The sequence below is a fragment of the Lissotriton vulgaris genome, chromosome 8, assembly GCF_964263255.1.
Source record: "Lissotriton vulgaris chromosome 8, aLisVul1.2, whole genome shotgun sequence".
NCBI lineage: Eukaryota > Metazoa > Chordata > Amphibia > Caudata > Salamandridae > Lissotriton > Lissotriton vulgaris.
Window position 1 is genome coordinate 361,888,340 of NC_141696.1, and position 20,975 is coordinate 361,909,314.

The 20,975-nt window shown below is 45.5% G+C and overlaps 1 protein-coding gene across 3 annotated transcripts in view; it reads left to right on the forward strand.

Moving 5' to 3' along the window:
- Nucleotides 1-20,975, forward strand: part of MED14 (mediator complex subunit 14) — a 1,095,522-nt gene that overhangs the window by 1,026,583 nt on the left and 47,964 nt on the right. For all 3 annotated transcript variants that reach the window (XM_086934128.1, XM_086934129.1, XM_086934130.1), the window contains 2 exons: nucleotides 13,286-13,465; nucleotides 13,553-13,660. In XM_086934128.1, coding sequence (XP_086790254.1) covers nucleotides 13,286-13,465; nucleotides 13,553-13,660 — 288 coding nt within the window. The remainder of the gene's footprint in view (nucleotides 1-13,285; nucleotides 13,466-13,552; nucleotides 13,661-20,975) is intronic.

Genomic DNA, 20,975 nt, shown 5'->3' on the forward strand with positions numbered 1-20,975 from the left:
CCCTAAAAGTACACCCATGAAGCCACTACGCTATGATCTAGGTAGGAAAGCCATATCTGATATGGCTAGGCTACGACCAATGTTATATTGGTGGCGCATCTGGGTTACCCCGGAACTTGCGCATTATGCGAGGGGCTTCCTGGATGTAATTAAAATGGATAAATTCCATAAGATAGGCTGGCTAAAGGATTTGCGTAGATCACTGGAAAAAATGGGCATGAAGGGATTATGGGAGAATCCAGAGCTGGCTCAATTCCCGACTAAAGGTATTGGGAAATGGTAGCACACCGAGACTGGAATGATGCAGATCCCACCTCTCTGGAAGGTCGCTTCTTATAAGCGAAGGTCTCCCCTTCCCTGGAGCCTTATTGGGATATTCTAGCCAGGCCCCAGTACAGGAAGCTTTATTTCCGGCTCAGAGTGGGGTCGCTCCCAATTAGATCGCTAACAGGAAGATGGGCAGAAGCTAATTCCAATATCTGCCAAGCTTGTAATAATGGCATTGAGTCCATTGCCCACCTTCTTTTTGTTTGTGGGGTATATTCAACACCCCGTCGTGTCTGGTTAAAGGCGATGTGTAAATTGCTTGGCACGAGTGAGAGTAGGGTGGCTTTAAGAATAATCTGTACTAGCACCCAGCCGGTTGTATCTGTGGTGGTTGCAAAATTCTTGAGATGGGCATGGGCTATCAGAAGGAAATTGATAGCATGATAGTAGGCTGATTGAGATCAAGCCTTCACTTCTATGTCTCTGTGCTAGTTACAAGGAATGTTTTGACCATGTTGATGGGTCCTCATTGGTCGTACTATTATTTTTACTGATGTTTTATTGTTGGTTTTTTAATATTAGTACAGTCAAAATGCTTTATTCTTTTAAATTCCCAATATGTAACTACTGTTCCTTTTATGCAACATGGTTAATAAGGAAATGTATTGGAGTTTGTAAATATATTTTATATCTTTTATTAAGAATGGAAACGGTTTTAAATGTATTGTGCTTTTATGAGTTTTTTTTAGCTCGAATAAAGCAAATTTGACTTTGGTAAGGGCTACCAAAGGGGAGGGCGCAGGGGTAACAATAACAAAGGCATAGGTAAAAACAACAACTCCCGCTCTGCCTCTACCTGTGCCCAATGACTCCCCTTCCCTTCCCCCGTCCCATTCCACTCCTGTTGGGGGAAGACTACAATATCTACCAGCCTGGGAAAACATCACATCAGACAGGTGGGTGCTTTAAATAATTCAATCAGGTTACTGTCTAGAGCTAACATCCACCCCCCCCAAAACATACCACCCAAGCAGCGTCCAATGTCACAAGAGCATTTAACACTGCTCAGACAGGAAGTAATATCCCTCCTGCAGAAAAATGCAATAGAAATAGTCCCAAAGCATCAGCAAAACAAAGGAGTATATTTTCTTATCCCAAAGAAGGACGGATCTCTAAGACCTATCCTGGACCCCGCCTCTAAACACTTACATACAGTCGGATCCTTTTCATATGGTCACACTCCAACAAGTCCTTCCACTCCTGTTACAAAACGACTTCCTTGTCACTCTAGATCTCAAGGACGCCTACTTCCACATTCCCATCCACACAGCGCACAGAAAATATCTCCGATTTGTGCTGGAAGGGCAGCACTACCAGTTCAAAGTGCTCCCATTCTGAGTCACAACAGCGCCAAGGGTGTTTACCAAATGCCTAGCAGTAGTAGCAGCACACTTAAGAAGACAACAGATTCACATCTTCCCATACCTAGAGGATTGGCTCATAAAAGCCAGCTCATACAGCCAGTGTGTACAACACACTCACGCTACTATTCAACTGCTTCACAACTTGGGATTCACAGTAAATCACACCAAGTCACATCTGCAACCTTCACACATGCAACAATATCTCGGCGCTACAATAAACACCCAACTAACACTAGCATATCCCTCTCCAAACAGGATAACAAGTTTACAAACTCTCCTAAAATAATTCAAACTGCAACACTCGCTTCCAGCTCGAGTGTTCAAGCTGCTCATAGGAATGATGGAATCTTGCATATTTATAGTACCTCACGCAAGACTGCATATGCGTCCACTTCAAGAGTGCCTAGCACGCCAATGGAACCAGGCTCGTAGTCAATTAACAGACCTAGTGTTGGTAGACAGTCTGACTCATCGCTCTCTGCAATGGCGGAGCACCAAAAAACTTTCAAAGGGCCGACCGTTCCTAGAGCCAGTTCCTCAGATAATCCTGACAGCAGACGCATCGCTCTCCAGCTGGGGAGCTCACCTACTGCATTACACCATGCAAGGCAGGTGGACACTGCAACAAAAGTTACTCCACATCAACCACTTGGAGTTACTAGCTGTTTTTCTAGCCCTAAAAGCATTCCAAAAGCAAGTATCAGGCAAAGCTGTCTTAGTCTGCGCAGCTCTCTGTTAGCACAGCAGATATGCAGATGGGCTGTACCACTAAAAATCTTCCTCTTAGCCCAACACATTTCAGGAGTACAAAACACCATGGCTGATCTGCTAAGTCGACAGACAGCAGATCCACAAGAGGGAATTTCATCCACAAGTTTCAAATGTGTGGACAACCTCAGATAGACCTCTTCGCAACCCACAAAAACGCAAAATGCCCAAACTTCGCCGCCAGATATCCACACCCGCTGTCGATATGGATGAACTGGTTCGGAAAATTTGCGTACGCTTTTCCTCCTCTCCCACTACTTCCGTTAGTGATACGCAAGCTACAGCAACATTCTCTAACACTCATTCTAGTAGCTCCAACTTGGGCCAGGCAACCGTGGTACAACACACTGCTGCAACTATCTGTGATACCACACCGAAAACTAAGCCTATCTCCACGTCTCTTGAAACAGAACCATGTAGAGATCAGACACCCAGACCCAGCTCAGCTCAACCTAGCGATCTGGCTCCTGAAGTCATAGAGTTCGGTTACCTCAACCTTCCTCCAGAATGCATGAATGTCATTAAAGAAGCCAGACGTCCCACTACCAGAGCATGTTATGCTGCTAAGTGGAAGCGATTTGTAATATACTGTCAAAACAACCACATAAATCCTTTAGATGTGTCCATTCAGCACATCATAGGATTCCTATTACACCTTCAAAAGTGTAATTTAGCTTCCACGTCTATCAGACTACACCTTGCTGCCATTGCAGCATATTTACAAAATAGACAACATCTATCTTTGTTTAGAGTACCTGCTATAAAAGCTTTCATGGAAGGACTCAAAAGAATAATCCCTCTCCGAACACCACCCTCACCAGTGTGGAACTTATCCTTACACGGTTAATGGGACCTCCCTTTGAACCGTTACATAAATGCGAACTACAATTCCTAACTTGGAAAGTAGCTTTCTTAGTAGCTATTTCTTCTCTCAGAAGGGTCAGTGAACTACAAGCATTTACCATTCAAGAACCCTTTTTGCAAATACATCATAAAGTGGTTCTACGCACTAATCCTAAATTCCTTCCAAAAGTAATTTCACCATTTCATCTAAATCAATCCGTTGAACTGCCCGTTTTTTTGGCGTAGCCACAAGCAGTCGCGAAAGAGCTCTACACACCTTAGACGTCAAAAGAGCATTACTGTACTACATCGAAAGGACACAAACCTTTCGTAAGACTAAACAACTTTTTGTGTCTTTTTCACCACCACATAAAGGCAAACGCATATCAAAATCGGGGATTGCTAGGTGGATTGTTAAATGTATACAAATATGTTACCAGAAAGCCAAACGTACATTAACAATTCCTCCAAAAGCCCATTCTACAAGGAAAATAGGGGCTTCAATGGCATTCTTAGGGAACATTCTCCTAGATGATATATGCAAAGCAGCTACATGGTCGACACCGCACACATTCACAAAACACTATTGTGTAGATGTGCAAACTAAACAACAAGCCACTGTGGGCCAGGCTGTACTAAAAACTCAGTTTCAAACTACTGCAACGGATACTGGGGTCGCCGCTAGGTGTGGGTACTGCTAAAAATCTATGCACAGTGTGTAATCTGCAGCTCATATGCCTCGAACGGAAAATGCTACTTACCAGTATGCATCTGTTCTTGGCATGTAGAGCTGCAGAGTTACATACGCCCACCCGCCTCCCCGGCTTCCTGTATCTGTTCCAGTATTATCTTAATTAGATACAAATCACATGGACATCACTACTTCTTGTACAGCTCCATCACTTCCTTAATGGCGAAAAACAATCTGGGGATGCAGCCGATGCCAAGGCGCAGTATCATCCAAAGGAGGCTTCACCTATCCCATGACTTCCAAAGACTTTTCTACAACAAAACAAACTGCAAACATCCGGGCCCAACACTAGGTGGCCATCTAGGCACAGTGTGTAACTCTGCAGCTCTACATGCCAAGAACAGATGCATACTGGTAAGTAGCATTTTCCATACGATTGATGTTACAAGGACAATTATGTATAACTTAAAAGACAAAACGAGTCAGAAAGGAGGATCAGTTTTATTATCTCCTTTGCAGAAGCAAGCAAAGGCTTTCCAGCAACCAAGGGAACTATTGCGAGATGGATAGTCCTAAACAATTCAGGCAAGTCTCGAAGCAGCTGGTGTGACATTGGTAGAAAGTCCAAGGGCACAGTGGACAAGAAAGAAGGGAGCAACACTTGTTTTCATGGCTAACGTATCCTCAGCCACATGGTCGTCTGTGCACACCTTCACAAAACGTTACCGTGTCAACATTCAAGCCAGTAAGGAGGCTCAGGTGGGACAGAGGGTGTTGGAACACCGTTTGCAAATTCACTCTCTGATAATCGAAGGGAAAAGAATGCCATTATAAAATCAAGGTAAATCGAGAAAAGATTCAAGCTGCAAAATGAAATAAACGGTACAGTAGTTTTGAAGCCTAAACAATTTCCTGGATTTGTGTGCGACCCACATACTTCCCCAGATGAGGTGAATTTACAAAGTGGAGAGATCAGAAAAGTATGAAATGATGAAACCATACAAGGAAATCAAAGAAAAGAAAAAGGTTAAGATGGTGAGGATGGCTGAGGGTTTTTCTGGGTTCATTCAAGGAGACACAAGGGATCAAATGGTCAATAAACCTGCAACACAAAAAATGAGAGAGAGAAAAGACTAAAAATACCAATTCCGGACCCAACCAGTATATGGTGGAATAATGTGCAGCATGTGAATTTACTAACCATTGTGTTTACCATTATAAGATATCAACCAACTAATGGATGGAAGTTCGTGAGCCGGTGGTTCACTTGGAAACATTTTTTGTAGTATTACATTCATTTGTTTTTAGCTCATTTGTTAAGCTAACCTGATTTTAGGTTCATGAATAAACCATGGTTACCCATACTTTATACATCTTCGGGCATAGTTCACACTTGTTTTCAACTATGCATTTGATTGGGCACTGAAAAAGACCAACCTTGTACAAACCAACCAGTATTGACCTCATCCTAAGAAGCACTCCAACTTTAATTTCTGGGCCACCTTCCCCCTGCAGATAACCACAAGACTCACAAAAGCTACCCTTGAATTGGTTTGTAAGTTGTTGGCGCTTTGTTTAATGTGACTCTTGTAATCCTGAAAAAATGGCTCTGAACGTAAATTGCAAAATCCTACTAATAGTGAGATAGTGTTGACTGCAATAAGGCACACTCACAGAAATCAGAGTCTGGAAAAGTGCTAAATAAACCAATATGCTAGCTGGATGCTAAAGCCCTTTGTTTTATCCAACAAGCGGGTTCAAAACCATCATACAGTCACAAGCCTGGATTGCATAAAACTCACTCCAGTGTACCGACAGCACTGTGATTATTTTCAGTGTGCTTGAGCAGTAACATCTTGGATTTCATAACCAGCCCTCAACTCATCACTGTACTTACAAACACATTCTCCTTACGTTCCTATATTTCGATCAGTTCACTGCCTTTGACCCAAGCCAAGAAGGTAGCGATCATAATTCAATTTTTGACATCACCTAAATGCCTGCATTACAGTCTGTACTTAAAGTCACTTCCTTGTGACACCTCAATCCACAATCAACATGGGTCTCTGGTTACGGGTTCAGAGCCCCATTTAACAAACATTTTGGGTGCTGTGCATAGTAAATAAATAATGATTAGAGCTATGGATAAAACTTAGCTATTAATTGAGTTCATGTTCTAGGAGAAGTATAGTGGAGGCAATGCTCATCATCCAAGAACAAGAGGTGCCTGCACTGAAAGTAGCACCCACATTGGTTAGGTGAGTGACCATGTCACAGGATAAGTTGGCCCTGCCATAACATTGTGCAGACGCATTATGCAGGTGGCACTATACTCTGGGTTTCGCTCCCGGGTGCCATCATTTGTGTTAAATGTACCATCTAATGAAATATTGTAAAGAGCACAGATTCACAATGTGTAATATAAAATCAAAGTTGAGACTGAAGGAAGTAAAGACAACTGACTCTCCATTTGTGTTCCTCATAGAATGTCATGAGGGCCAAACCTTTCTGATACTCTGTAGGAAGCTGGCTCTATATATACTACACCAAAATGAGGTATAGTGTGCAGAGTCCAGTGGAACCCTAAAGGTAGGCATAGGAAAAAGTAGATAGCACGTTGCTCTCTATTTGTAGTGTGGGCGAGCAGTAAGGCTTTATCAGAGGGAAGTGTTAAGCATTTGTTGTACACAGTCAGGCAATAAATGATGTCATACACTCAAAGACTGAACTCAGACCAATTTGTTTGTATTCTCCGTGCAGAGGCTGCAGGCAACATTGTAGAGTCCTGGAGCGTTCAACCCACGGTGGACTCAAACCCTGGAGCGCTGGGACTCGTGGTCCACTCTGACTCGGGTCATAGGCGTTGGGAGCAGTGGTGGTTCCAGGCATCAGGTTTCTTTGCCATCAGCAGGCGCGGAGTCGTTCTTGGCTGTTTCTTTTGAACAGAGCTGCTGTTCACAGGAGATCCGCCTTTGTTGAAGGCAGTCAGTCCTTCCGGGTGTTCTGGAGGTCCTTGACTGCAGGACAAGGGGTCTTTTGGCGCAGGTTCGCTGAAAACTGCAGACAAGCTGGTAGGGCTGGGGCCAAGTTATTTCTTCTCTGCAGTCTTCTCTTCTGGGGGCCTTCTTTCGTCAACCTTCTTAGGTTGCTGGAATCTGTCTTCTTGGTTCAAGGCTTCTCCTAAATACTGCATTTAGGGGGCGTTTTAGGGGTCTCTAGTTCAGTAGCCAATGGGCTACTGACCTTAGGGTGACTACACCCTTGGTGTGCTCACCCCACGTGGGGGGGTGGGCACAATCCCGAATCCTGATTGGAGAGTGCCTGCCATCTGCGGGGCACTGAAGAGTGGGCTTCACCCCGCCTCCCCCACCTGAGGGGTGGGTTTGGAAAAGGTTGGCACACCTTCTGGGTGGTGCTTTTTCCATATGTCTTCCCGCCAAAAGGAGGGGAGACATGAAGGTGGTCCTGCTTCTGATAGCAGGAGAGGCTGGAGGTTGTGTTGCAAAGACAGCAAGGCCTTTACAGCTCCCCTGCTACAGATGGCCCTTCCTGGCCTGGGGAAGTGTGACCACCTCCACCCTGGAAAGGCTTTATTTCTGGGCTCAGGGAGCAAAGGCTTCCACCCCAAGGGTCCAGAAACATGTCTTGTGGTGACAAGCTGGTGTGTACCAGTTGGGGAACCCACCAGAGGCTATTCGTTTTTCAGGTGGCATCTCTAATATGCCCTCTGTGTGCTTTTTTCATTAAATCCCACTCTGGCATCAGTGTGGGTTTAATTTGCTGAGAAGTTTGATACCAAACTTTCCAGTTTTCAGAAAAGCCATTATGATGCTGTGGAGTTTGTAATGACAAACTCCCAGCACCATATACACTCAATGGCATTACTACACTTACAATGTATAAGAATTGGTGAAGACACTGTAGGGGTACAGGGCGAAGATAGTATACCCAGCTAGAGGGTTGGCTGACCTATGCCAGGGTAGTGGGTTGTAGGCATGGCACACAGGGATGTGTGCCATGTGTACTCTTCACTTTGTTCCGCCCCAAATCAGTCAGAGGTGTGTGTGTGCTCCCCCCCCCCCCACAACACACACACACAGGGCCTCTAAGGGTGGCACAGTAAGTGCTACAACTTTTAGAGGCCTTCCCTTGCAACCGTACCTTTTACAAGTGACTGACATTTTACTCATTTATAGGTTTTGTAGAGTGCCCGAATCACCCCAGAAGGGGTATCTCTGTGCTGTGACAATGCCACAGGAAGGCTGACGGAACAGTTTTAGAACTGAGCGGTCTTGAGAAGCTTTCTAAATTGGAGATTTTCGGAACATTGTCTCATTGTCACATTGACATGTGGCCAGAGAGGTGCCAATTGGGGGTACAAGGTACCGTTTTGGGAAAGAACACAGGCCCTGGTAAACTGATTAGCAGGGACCCAGGGCACATCAAGTCACAGTGCATTGGATGAAAATAAAGTACAACAGAAATAAAGCTGTTTATTTATGGTCGGGAAGATTGCGTTGCTCCATACTGGTAACTTCATAACTTTGTATCTGAAAGACTTCTAGCCTCAGATTCCTTACCATAGAACTATCCCCAGGTGTCAGACTGTATCAGGAATTTTTCTGTGAGCAGTACCTCTGCATGCCAGTAGCTGGCATTATTTGGCTCCACATGGCGCCGGAGGTGATCTGTGCGGTGCCTATATAGGCGCCATTCCAGCATGCTGATGTTAGTTCTTTTATTTACATGCCAATCAGCGCAGATCCAGAGAGAGCTACCCCCAATCGATTTTTGGCTGACCTTTCTTTGACTTTAGTCACTCTTTTTTGAGAGATCTTCTACTGGTGTGGCAGGGATGTCCAATAGGAATGCCGGCTTCAAACCCTGCAGCTCCTGTCCTCAACAGATGTCTGTGACGGATCTGCATAGTGTCTGCCTCTGGTGCCTGGAGCGCGACCACAATGTGAAGACCGGCGCCATTTGCCGCGCCTTGCACCCCAAGGCCTTGAGGGAGCAGTCCCTCAAGCTCCTTGCCACTCAACGTGCCACACTGTAACAATATCAATCCCGGTCAAGAGGAAAATCCTGGGATCGGTCGCGGAGCCCAAGATACTCGTCACAATCAGTCGTGCAGGCATGGCCCATAAGACGTCAGAGGTCTTCAACTTTGCCCCATCTGTTGTGGTCTTGAGACAAGACATGGGAATGTCGTCATTTGAGACCTGGCTCCGTGGTTAAGCCGCGACTCTTGGGTTTCCAGGAGCTGGTGCAACCCCCACCCAACTTGAGACCGTGCACCTCCTATTTGGGCGAATCGTCCCTGCTGGCGCCTTCAGGTCCACGGATTTCAGAGGGGCCCCTACTGGCTCCCCAGCAACATGCCCGCCCCCAGAGCCAGTTAGGCCTTTAAGATCTACTGATGGATGCAGACAGGTGACAGGAAATGACTGCTCTCTTTGCTAAGGGAGCCACAGAGAGGGTGCCGACGTAGGAAGAAGGGCATGGTTGCTATTCCTTCTGTTCCATGGTGGTTAAGAAGGATGGAGGTCTTCGTCCTATCCTAGACACGCCCCCTCTCAATTTCTTTCTCAAGAAGCAGAAGTTCTAAATTCTCACTCTCGCTCAGGTCTTGTGTGACCTGGACCTGGGAGACAGGATGGGAGTATTGGACTTGCAGGACACACATTTCCACAATCCCGTCCACATTAATGAGGTTCATGGTGGGCCACGAGCACTTTCAATTTGCTGTGCTCTCTTTTGCCTCACCTGTGCCCAACGGGTGTTCACCAAGGTGGTCTCAGCTCATCTGCGGATATCAGGGGTGCTAGTCTTCCCCTAATTCAATGACTGGCTGTTGAGGCGGGCTCGCCCCAGGCTGTCATCTCCCACCTCCAGCCAAAGGCGGACCATAATTCACTGGGGTTCACTATAAATGTGCTGAAGTCACACCTGACTACCTCTCACACTCCCTTTTATCAGAGCTGTTCTGGACACAGTGCAGTTTCAGTCCTGACCTTCAGGATGGGGAGTCCAGGCTATTCAGACTATGATACCAATGTTTCAGCCTCTATCCTTGAATTGGGTGAGACTAATTCTGAGACTTCTAGGACCCACAGCCTCGTGCATCCTGCTTGTAACAAATGCCTGCTAGTATATGTGGGCTCCACAGTGGGATCTGAAGTTCCAGTGGGCGCATCATCATGGTCCAGATCTGGGAGGGGACTGCAAAAGATCTGCATTGGTGGAAAACAAACTGCGATTGGGTCAGCGACTCACGCCTCTCCCTTCCTCAACCAGAGCTGACAGTAGTGACTCCTGGGATGTAGTTGCCATCTGTGAGAGGTGGAGATCAGAGGTCTCTGGCGGAATCCGTACTCTATATCAACCTACTGGAGCTCCAGGCGATTCGGCTCACATTAAACGTTTTTCTACCTTCCATCAAGGGAAGGCTGGTACAGGTGTACATGTACAACACCTTTGCCATGTGGTACTGCAACAAACAGGGTCCTGTGGGGCTGTGGACTCTTTGTCAAGAAGCCCTGCGTCTCTGGTCAGACAAAATGCAGCCAAAGATGCCTAGCTGATCACGAATGGCATCTCCATCCAGAGGTGGTGCAAGGTCTCTTTCAGCAGTGGAGCGAACCTAGGTTAGATCTGTTCGCCACTAAGTGAGCGTGTAATGTCAGCAGTTTTGCATGCTGAAGTTTCCAATGCTGTGCAAACAAATGATGGACGGAATGCTATACAAATCAAACATTCACCCTCAGTCTAGAGATCTGGGTTGAATCCATTGTTCTTTTGCTCACCATGCCACCCCAGTTTAGACCTAGCCATATGCAAATTATTCTTGACCTTGCCCCTCATGGTAACAGTCCAGCCCGAACCTCCTAGACAGGTCCTCCCTGCACCGGAAACGAGCATTCTGGGACCAGTTTCGGGGTATCACCCCTCATCAGTCACGCTTGGTTGAATCCAGTGGCACAGCGGGGAAGGGACCCACGCCTGGGCATACCCATCCTTCTTAGGGCAAAAAAGAGTTTCCAAGGTGGCTTTTGCTCGGATATGCTTTGTGTCTTGCGTGGAGCTCGGGCCTCCTGACGAATTCTGCCCATACCACACCTGCTCAGAGTTCTCAAGAAAATCAGGGACTACCAGGCCAAGTCAAACCTGTGGCTCTGGACTAGGCTCGGAGGGTTTGGTATCCCAAGCTGTTAAGCATTGCCATTGGTACGCTGATCAGGTTGCCCTTTAGGAAGTGTCTCCTGTTGCAGCAGCAGGGGAGGGTTCACCAACCAAACCGGTCAACGCTTCGCCTTAATGCATAGAGATTGAGCGGCAACAGTTGACCGCTTTCAACCTTCCACCCTTATTCTGCAATATCTTGTCAGCCTGGCATCCCTCTACCAAGACTGTGTACGCCTGCCATTGGGGAAAGTTTGTGGCATGGTGTGTGGAAAAAACAGGTTGACCCTTTAGCTGCTTCCCTTTCTCAGGTCCTTCTTTTTATCCTTTCCGTTGCCCAGCAGTATTCTGCTCTTTGCACTTTAAAGGGCTATCTTTCTAACATCAGCTTTCCTGTGGTTGTCTAATCAAATTCCCTCTTCAAATCCCATATTGCACATAGGTTCTTGAAAGGTTTGCAACACGTTTCCTCCTTCACCCTTCATCATGCCTCAGTGGGACCTTAATCTAGTCCTAACGTTTCTGATGTACCCTCCCTTTGAACCCTTGCACAACTGTCTTCTCAGGCTCCTTACCATCAAGACAGCCTTTCTGGTGGTTATAACATCTGCCCCTATGGTCAGTGAGCTTCAGGCTTTATCATCCAAGCCGCCATACCTGAACATTATCCAGAATAGCTGGTTATTCGCACTAGAGCTTTCTTTCTTCATGTTGGACAGTCCATCACCCTGCCTACTTTTTACGCTATGCCACATCCATCTACAGAAGAGGAGCAACTTCACCGACTGGATTCAAAAAGACATTTGTTGTCCCACTAAAGTTTTCCGGGTGGACAAACAACTCTTTGTGGGGTATATCGGAGCACAGAAAGGAAAGGTTGTGCAGAAACAGACAATCTCCCAATGGATCATGCTGTGCATTAAGATCTGCTACTCTCTTGCCCAGAAGCAACCCCATGAGTGTCTGTGTGCTCATTTCACCAGAGCTAAGGCTGTGACCATTGTGTTTGCAGGCTTAGCTTTGGGCCTACATTTCTACCTGGCAGCAACATGAGCTTCTCTGCAAACATTCATGAAGCACTACTGCCTGGGTAGTCAGGTCTGTTAGGACGGGCACTTTGCTTGTTCAGTCCTGCAGGACTTTCTAGTGTAAATCAGTTTGAAGACTCATCTCCGAGAGGTATTGCTTGGATGCTTGGGGAAAGGATGTAGCCTTTTGGCTAGAGCGGTCGACCTAAAAGCTGGGGAACTAGGTTCGAATCTCAGCAGGGACGCTCAACATCCTGTGATTCTGGGCAAATCACTTAATCTCCCTGCTGCCTTACAAAAAAATTAATGTGTCCATCTGTAACGAAACTGGTGCTCATGTAAAGCGCCCTGATGCCAGATATCTTCGGGTCGAGTTTGTGGTATAAACAAACTCCTAAAAAAATGTTTTAAAAAGAAGAAAAAAAATCTACTCTAAGGTAAGGAATCTGCAGCTAGAATTCTCTATCAGATGAACAAGTTACTTATCTTCGGTAATGCCTTATCTGGTAGAGACTCTTATCTAGTCACGTATTACTTACCTAACCGCTCTGCGAATGGAATTCTAGGGACAGAGCTGTTTCCCGCGCAGGGCCTTTGTTTTCCATTCCAGTGGTAAGAGTTCCTTGTGAATCTGCGCTCTGGAATGGAAAGTCACAAAAAGAAATTGACTTCAATGGGCTAGGGTGGCCCCTATATAGGTAGGTGCATGTCATTTCAAATGCAAATGATGCAACGCAGAGCTGAACGGCGCCATCTACTTGCACGCCGTTTACGGCTCGCAAAATATTTCCGAATCCAGTTTGACGTCTGGGGATAATTCTGCGGCTATATAGTCTCTCTACCAGATCAGGCGTTACCGAAGGTAAGTAACTTATTCAGTATGTCAAACGAAGAAGCAGACAAATCCCACAGCTGTCAGCAAAAGCAAAAAATACAAAAGGTACTGCCCTGGACGAGGGCATCTCCATTACAGGCATCTTAAGAGTCACATTAAACAAGTCCACCTTCTAAGTTTTCTAATTTCTGTTGTCATAAGTTTTATTTCATCAACTATTGCCAACAAACATTCTTTATCTTCATAGTTACAGCTGATCAATTCCAATGAACCGGGTGTTATAATGTTCAAGACTGATGTGCTGAAATGCAGAGTTGCTCTTAACCCTAACACGAATCAGACGTTGCAGCTAAAAGTTACACCTGAAAATGCAGGGCAGTGGAAGCCGGAGGAGCTGCAAGTTTTGGAGAAATTCTTTGAAACAAGGGTATGTAATGGTGTAGTGTACTTATATTTTGAATGTAAAGTAGCATTAAAGCTTCCTTTGCAAAAGTAACAATATTATGTTTTTTAGGTTGCTGGGCCACCATTTAAGGCAAACACGTTAATAGCTTTTACAAAGTTATTAGGGGCCCCTACGCACATCCTCAGAGATTGCGTACACATTATGAAACTAGAATTGGTAAGTCTTTTCATTTTCATATACAAGATAACCATAGATCTCATATTTCAGTGTATTTGATTTTCTGTGAATTTCGCCAAAGCACCACAAATTAAAGTATTTTGTCAAATGAAATCTGCACAGCTCATTCAGTGTGTGCTATGTTTAGTGCAGAATGGATTACCACCTGACATTGGAAAGTGAGCCCCAGCAAGTGTGTGGATAGCTGTTCTCACCCTGACACCATAAACAACAAAAATCGGGACAAATATGCCCACTGACACCTTATATGTGGCATTGGCAGACGTCTGTCACTCACGCAAGTACCAAGTGTGTTTCATGCCAGCTCAGTTTACTATAATGTATAGTTTCTGTATCAACAGTGTGCATAACAAGTACACAGTGTACCTCAAGGGCTTTCTTCTAGGGGTAGATTTAATTTAAAAGGTATCGGCTGTATATATGTGCAAGATTGGTTAAAAGTAGGCCATAGCCCTTTGAAGGGGCTAGCCTAAAGCTTATGAAAATTATTTTTAATTTGTGGTGCTTCTGGATACACAGTACAAGATGTCTCAAAATGCTTAATACATGACTGTTCTGTAGCATATAATTGTAGGCCATCTGAAAGTAGGTGCACACGTTAGAAGTCAAATGGAAATAACAGTAGCAGCATGAAGTGGTAATAGCTCTGGGTAAATCAAGGATTACAATTCTTTAAGTGGATCCTCCAAAGACGGAAAACGCTGAAAAGAAGCAGTACAATACAGAAAAAGCCTGTTGATAGTAGACCTTTTACCGTATGCTATCAGAATTTGCTCTCCTATCCGGCCAGAAGTTTGATCAAGGATGCTGTAATTAGGCCGCAAGCTACTGCAGCAAAGTTTTTGCATTGGTAGATCAGTCTGGGGAAAACCAGCCTTTTGTGGGTAACCCACATTGGTTTAAGAAATCTGCATATACCTGTAGGATTTCTCATTGAGAATGAAGCTTGTCCTTCTCCTTCTACACTATACTTATTGGGAAGGATAAAAGGCAAAACAGGAACAAATTGCACAAGTGGTTGTGTTGAGATAGGGGCTGGCGCACCAAGAGTTTGTTGAAAATGGCCTGCATCTATGATTCATCTTGATCATCTAAGGCCCTGCCCAACGGCTTTCAATGGGATTGAGTTGGTTACGTAAAAAGTCACTGAAAAACACTTTATTAAAGGTAACTTAAGGTTCTCTTAGCTCAGATAAAACTAATGTGTATACGAAAAGATGTTTAGAGGTTAAATGCAGTAGAGCTCTGTCTTTCAAAGATAAGACAGGATAGTAGGAACTAGCTATCCCCCAACAGGTAACCTATCCATTTGGCAACAGCCAGAATATATTACCTTGGACTCCATTACACCACTGGACTCTACAGATGGTAAGTAGGCAAACTATAACTTAGTGTAGCCATGAGTGACTCTTAACTCGGTGCATGTGAATACGAGGAGCAGTGAGCCTGTGCAGAAAGATAATACTGTTTAAAGTCTATTATCATACAGACCGGATCACTTATTCCATTCACAACGGGCTTGCACACTAGCTCAGATAAATTTTGTTAACAAAGATTGCGAGTTGCTGAAGAAGGTCTTAGGGAGTAGGATATGAATACATATATAAAAATAGGTAAAGAAACTGGAGAAAACCCATTTTAAATAATAAGATCCTACCAGACAATGAGAAGGAACATTTTATTCTATCTATTAAATTGTTCAACCCCTACTACGTATGTGGCTAAAGAAATCTGAGGGTCCCTACTAATAGTCATACCTAAATAATAACCACATCACAATCGAAAACAAAGTTTAGATCCCACCTCAGTTACAGCTTATGTCTGTGGCGATATTTCATATTACGACCAGTTTATATACAATCCTGAGTATTTTCCAGGCGACACATTATCATCTATGAGTGTTTTCACATTGTGTTCACGGCTCCCTCATATGATGAGAAGAAAATACTGTTGTCTTAGTGGTTTTTTTTAGCATATAAGACAAATTAAAGGTTATTTCAAAGGGGAAAAAAGAGTGGTCCCTCTTTTGTGTTTAATTGCATCTAGACAATATCATTTGTTTGAACTGGACCAATAGTGCTATTTATAAGAGCGAGATTCGTGACAGCAAATTTTCACCAGTGCCCATACGCCTCACATTCGACAGAGGAATGAGCATTCAATGGAATCAAATGCCTTTTCTGCCTCCAAAACAGATACTGTCATACAGAGTTGCATCAAAACCTGGTGCTTTACCACCATCAACCTATGCAAATTATTGGTGATGGATCTGCCAGGCGTGAGGCTGTCTAGATTAGGCAGAACCAATTACGGCATTATGGCAAGTAATCTGTTAGTAATCAATTTAGGTGAGATCTTGTTCTCAAGATTTAGCAACGTAAATAGATCTTATTTTCAAAGTTAAGCAGTAATAATGGCCCTGGAGGATTAACAGGAAGCTTACAGATTCCATGTCTTTAGTAAAAGTGTAAAGAACACTTCCTAAGTTTTTGATGTGGCACTCCTTGTCAAAAAGCCCCTTTACAGACCCCAAATAATTGTGGAGCTCATATGTCTGCAATGCCATATAGACGCAACACGTTGCTTGTTATAATGTTGGTGGTCAGGTGAACTTCATGCAGAAGTGATAAACTCTTGAGTTCGAGGCATGTGTTGGTGTAGATACACAAGCTTTGCACAAGTCCGCTATCTAGTGTTGGGCTCGGATGATTGCAAGTTGTTTTTTGTTCGAAGACGTTTTTCGAGTCACTAGGCTGTGGGACTCCTCCTTTAGGTGATACTGCGCATGAACATCGACTTCATTGGTAGATTGTTTCTTAACGCAGACTGGTTCAGATGTACTCTCTCGTGCTCCAGTTAGAGGTCCTTTTGGGCTCCCTTCGGTTCACCAGTAGATCCCCTAACTCAACGGCATAGTTACTCTTGAGTTCCGAGCAAAATGACAATATGTGCGCCAGGTTTTTCAGTACCACTCAACGGCCTACGTGCCACAACCCATTCAAATTTGACAGATCTTATCTTAAGATGAGCTCCTGATGGAACGCATTCCATTCCATTTCTGTCCGAATTGCCATTCCAAATACCCTCACTCAGACCAAGATTTGGTTTGCAATCTATGCCTCTCGCCCGACCATTGGGTAGACATGTAGGTCATACAGGTGTAAAAAAGACCCTTCGGGACCGACATGCGCATCGCCAAGCAATGCTACACAGACAAGCAGAGCCCATCTTTGCTCTACAGGAGGAGGAATCGGCAGCAGCCCAAGAAGAATCTTTCTCCATCCAAGATTCTGAATCCGAGTCGACGACCAAACAAAATCTAGTCATCCTTGAGTCTATCCAAAAACGTAGGACTGTGAGTGCAATTGCCCTTGATCCAAAGCCCCAAAATCTACTGTCAGGAATAAACTGCTTAGTGTCCATCACTGACTAAAAGCCATGGCGCGCACTGGCAATGAGAGTCTGAAGCTCCACCCTCGGGCTCGGCACCGAAATTTCGTTCTACAGTAGGGGCTATAATACAAAGCAATCAGTTATAATCATTTCCTCATCCCTAAAAATTATATTCTCCTCCTTCTTATACACTCACCTAATTTTTGTCTACTAAATGACCCAAATTAATGCTAAGTAATAAAACAAAATTCACTGTTGCTGTGGAAGTTGTAGACATTTCCAAACAGTTTTTAAAACAAATCACCGTAAAAACATTGTACACATTTTTTTTACAAGTGACTCTACTTCATGATCTAATCCCGGCCGTCAAAAATCATACCTTATTCAGCATTTGGTGGTTGTTGTGAGAAGTTGGCCCGATATGCAGTGCTCACTATTCTAGTGATCACTATGCAACGGTCCAAACGACCCTTATGGTGATTGGTTGTAAGTCAACCTTAGACCAGCTATCCTAGTAGCGTGGATACGAGCAGTCTTCGGGCTAAACTCTAGAGGGCGTGTTAAGCCAGCTGTTATACCATCACATACCCCTTGAACACCAAGTGAAAGGACACCACACAAGTGTTATGAAAATAAACAGTATTTATTAGAATCACAACAGCCCTGTACTCTTTATGAGGACAGGGTACTAAGCACACAACGAAACTCTTAGGAAAATACTTCAAGTGCACAATCAATACAAGTGCCCGAGGGCACGGAAAGTTTAGTGGTCTCGGGCGGACCCGATAAGGCAAGTCGGAAGCGAGGGACTCGGGACCCTTAAATAAGGAGGCTATGCGGGCACCGAAATGCCGAAGTTACCTAGCCCCAAGGGCTGCGGCTGCACAAGTCTTTACAGACGTCGGGAGTCTTCGCTGACGAGCCAGGAGCCGGAAGGAAGGAGTTGCTGGCCGGCGACCAGTGGAGATAGTTGGTAGAGATCCAAGCCTGGATCAGAGATGGATGACACCTGAAAGCAGAGGGGACCAAGTTCGTACTACTAGCCAGTAGTCAGAGGGTACCAGGAGGGCACCGGATGATCGTCACCTCGACTAGGTGAGTGGGCGACGCTAGGCTCTGCAGTCTCACGGACCAGGAGGCTTTGTCGTCGACCAGGATGGAGGTGCGAGCTGTCCCACGAAGGTTGATGCTGTCGGCGTCGCTGGGCCCAGGATTGGGGCAACAAGCCTTGGCAAATTTCAGGGCCACGTGGTGGGCCTAAAATGGCGTCTTGAGTGGACCAGGAGGGTCCGGGGTGCTCCTCTCGCAGAAGGGAGCAAAGGCCGGTCTGGAGCAACCAGACCAGCAGCGTTGGTTGTCGGATGTTGTCAAGAAGGTCACAAGCCAGCGGCTAGTAACCAGACAACGGATGTACCATGTTACAACGCATACCGTTACAACTACCTACTATTACAACGCGACCATTACAACGCATACCATTACAACGCATAGCGCTTTGAGGTGCTGGATAGTGGTAAGTATAATTTACTATTCTAACTCCAGTCCCCGTGGACCCTAGGGAAGGTGTTGGATAGTAAATTATACTTATTCCCTATCCTAGAGCGCCCCCCAGCGCAATGCGTTGTAATGGTATGCGTTGTAATGGTATGCGTTGTAAAAGTCGCGTTGTAATGGTAGTGCGTTGTAACAAATGCGTTGTAACAGGTGTATACCCCAGACAACGTGCTGAGCGGCAAAAGCAGAAGGGCCCCACGCAGATCGTGGAGATGCTGGGAGGCTGCACTTCGGTGCTGGAGCTGCTCAGGGTCGGGGCTTCTCGGACCCCAGAGCACTCACCAGAGGATCCCTCGGCGGTCGTGCTGGTTAAGAAATCGTGCAGGTTTTGATGATGGCCGGTCCCTCGAGGTCTCGTCGCACCCACGGATCTCAGCTGAGCTGACGATGTGGGTAGAGGTCAGAGGTGCCAGGGAAGCCGGTTCTCGTCGAGCTGGGCAGTCGGATTCCTGAGGAAGGACTTGCAGCAAACCGCAGAGTTCTTAGATGGTGCCTGCGGATGCAGGGTGACTACTCCTTAGCCACAAGGGAGAAATCTTGAGAAGAGTCTTGAATGTCCTTTCGTAGAAAGGAGTTCTTGATTCAAAGATGATCTAATTTGGAAGGGTCCCCGCTCCTGCCTTTATCCTAAAGAAAGGGGTGGGTACATGACTAGGTCCTGCCCTAGGGGTGGGACCAGGAAGGGGGGTAGTTACACCCCTCTCCCCTGCCGGACTTTCCCCAGGTCAGGGGCTGGGCGCCCCTGGAACTGGTTCTAGCCGGCAGATGCGTAGTGAGCACCGGGGTGCCACTCCGCAGTCACCTTCTTGTAAAGCCCTGCCTACCCAGAATACACAAAACCCTGTCTGGGATGGTGCGAGCACCGCCCCGGACAGGAAACCCTTTGTCCAAGCTCTCCTCGCTGGAAGGACTCCCAGCAGCAGGAGGTCAGACTCGTGTCTGTGGTGGCAGCGTCCATTTTGTGGAGCTGAGGCTTCAGTTAACTTTAACCGGGGTTCACAGTTACGTACATGTCGTGTCCCTCTAGAAGGGCGGAATGCTAACCTCGTCGCCAGCATTGGTGAGGGGTCAGCATCCTGATTCGTATGACACCTTACTCGACATGTCTTGATAACGCGATACCGAAGTTACTAATATGGCACGCGTTATCATGGAACAGCTATTGGGTCTTGGTTCCGCAAGCTGCAACCGGGCTCGGCTCGTGCCAGAGCCCAATTCACGCGATTCCACGCACTCTGCCTTCAGGATTGTCAAGGCCTGCCATAGGAGTGACTGATAGGAACTCGGGTGTCCATTTTAGGGTTAGATATAGGGATACTATACCTAAAGCAACGGGCGAGTACGCCACGTTGCCCCAGCTGTCGCGCAGCCAGTTGTCAGATTTAGATGGCCATCCAGGGGTGGCATAATACATGCTTCAGCCCCTGGTAGGCCCTGGGTACACCGATGCCCTGAGTTACAGGGTCTGACAAGGTGGCCCAGTTCCAATTGGGTAGTGCACCTAAGGTACACATGTCAATTTAGCGAGAGAACAGCTAGGCTGTGGGTCTGATTGGCAGGCCCACAGCCCGAGAAAGTCGTAAACCAGTGAAACAAAAGCAAAAAGTCCGGGTGATCATAGGACTGCAGACCCTACTCTCCTACAGTTGTCACACCCAAATGTCCTGCATGTGCGGTTTCTAAAATTCTTCGTCTGAAACAGTCCGGAGGAATTAATTTGTCTTCCCTAGTTAATAAATTATTCTCTATAGACCATTCATCTGCTGTCTTGCAATATGGCTGTAGAGAACAATCTAACAATTTTCTTTTGGCCAACCAGTTGTCACGATTTTCATAACTTCACTCAAAATTCTGTCTCTTTTGAGTGCACTTTGCCATGTGTCCGTGTCATTACAAATAGCGCAGTCTGAAACACTAGCTGTAATGCATTCCTCAACTTCATCCATCACATCCTTTTCATCTGACTCCTCAACAACTGGCATCATTGCCAAAATCTCATTTCACCTTTTTTCCCTCCATCAATATGAATTACGGTGAATTGAAATTCCACAGTTTTGTTGCTAACCTTGCTAGTCTTACAGTAGTTTCCTTTATCTTAAGCAAAATTTTCTTCCCCACAAGAAAGATTTTAATTTTTTTATACCCCACACACAGGCTAACATTAATTTTTCTATCACTGAGTTTCTTGTTTCTGCATTTATCATTCTTCTAGATGCAAAGCCAACTGTAAATTCTTTTACACCCTCTACTTGTGATAGCACTGCATCCTTACCATAGGCACTAGCAACTATTGTCTCACGACCTTCAAGATAAGCTTGTAATGCAGGTGCTTTATAATACATTACTT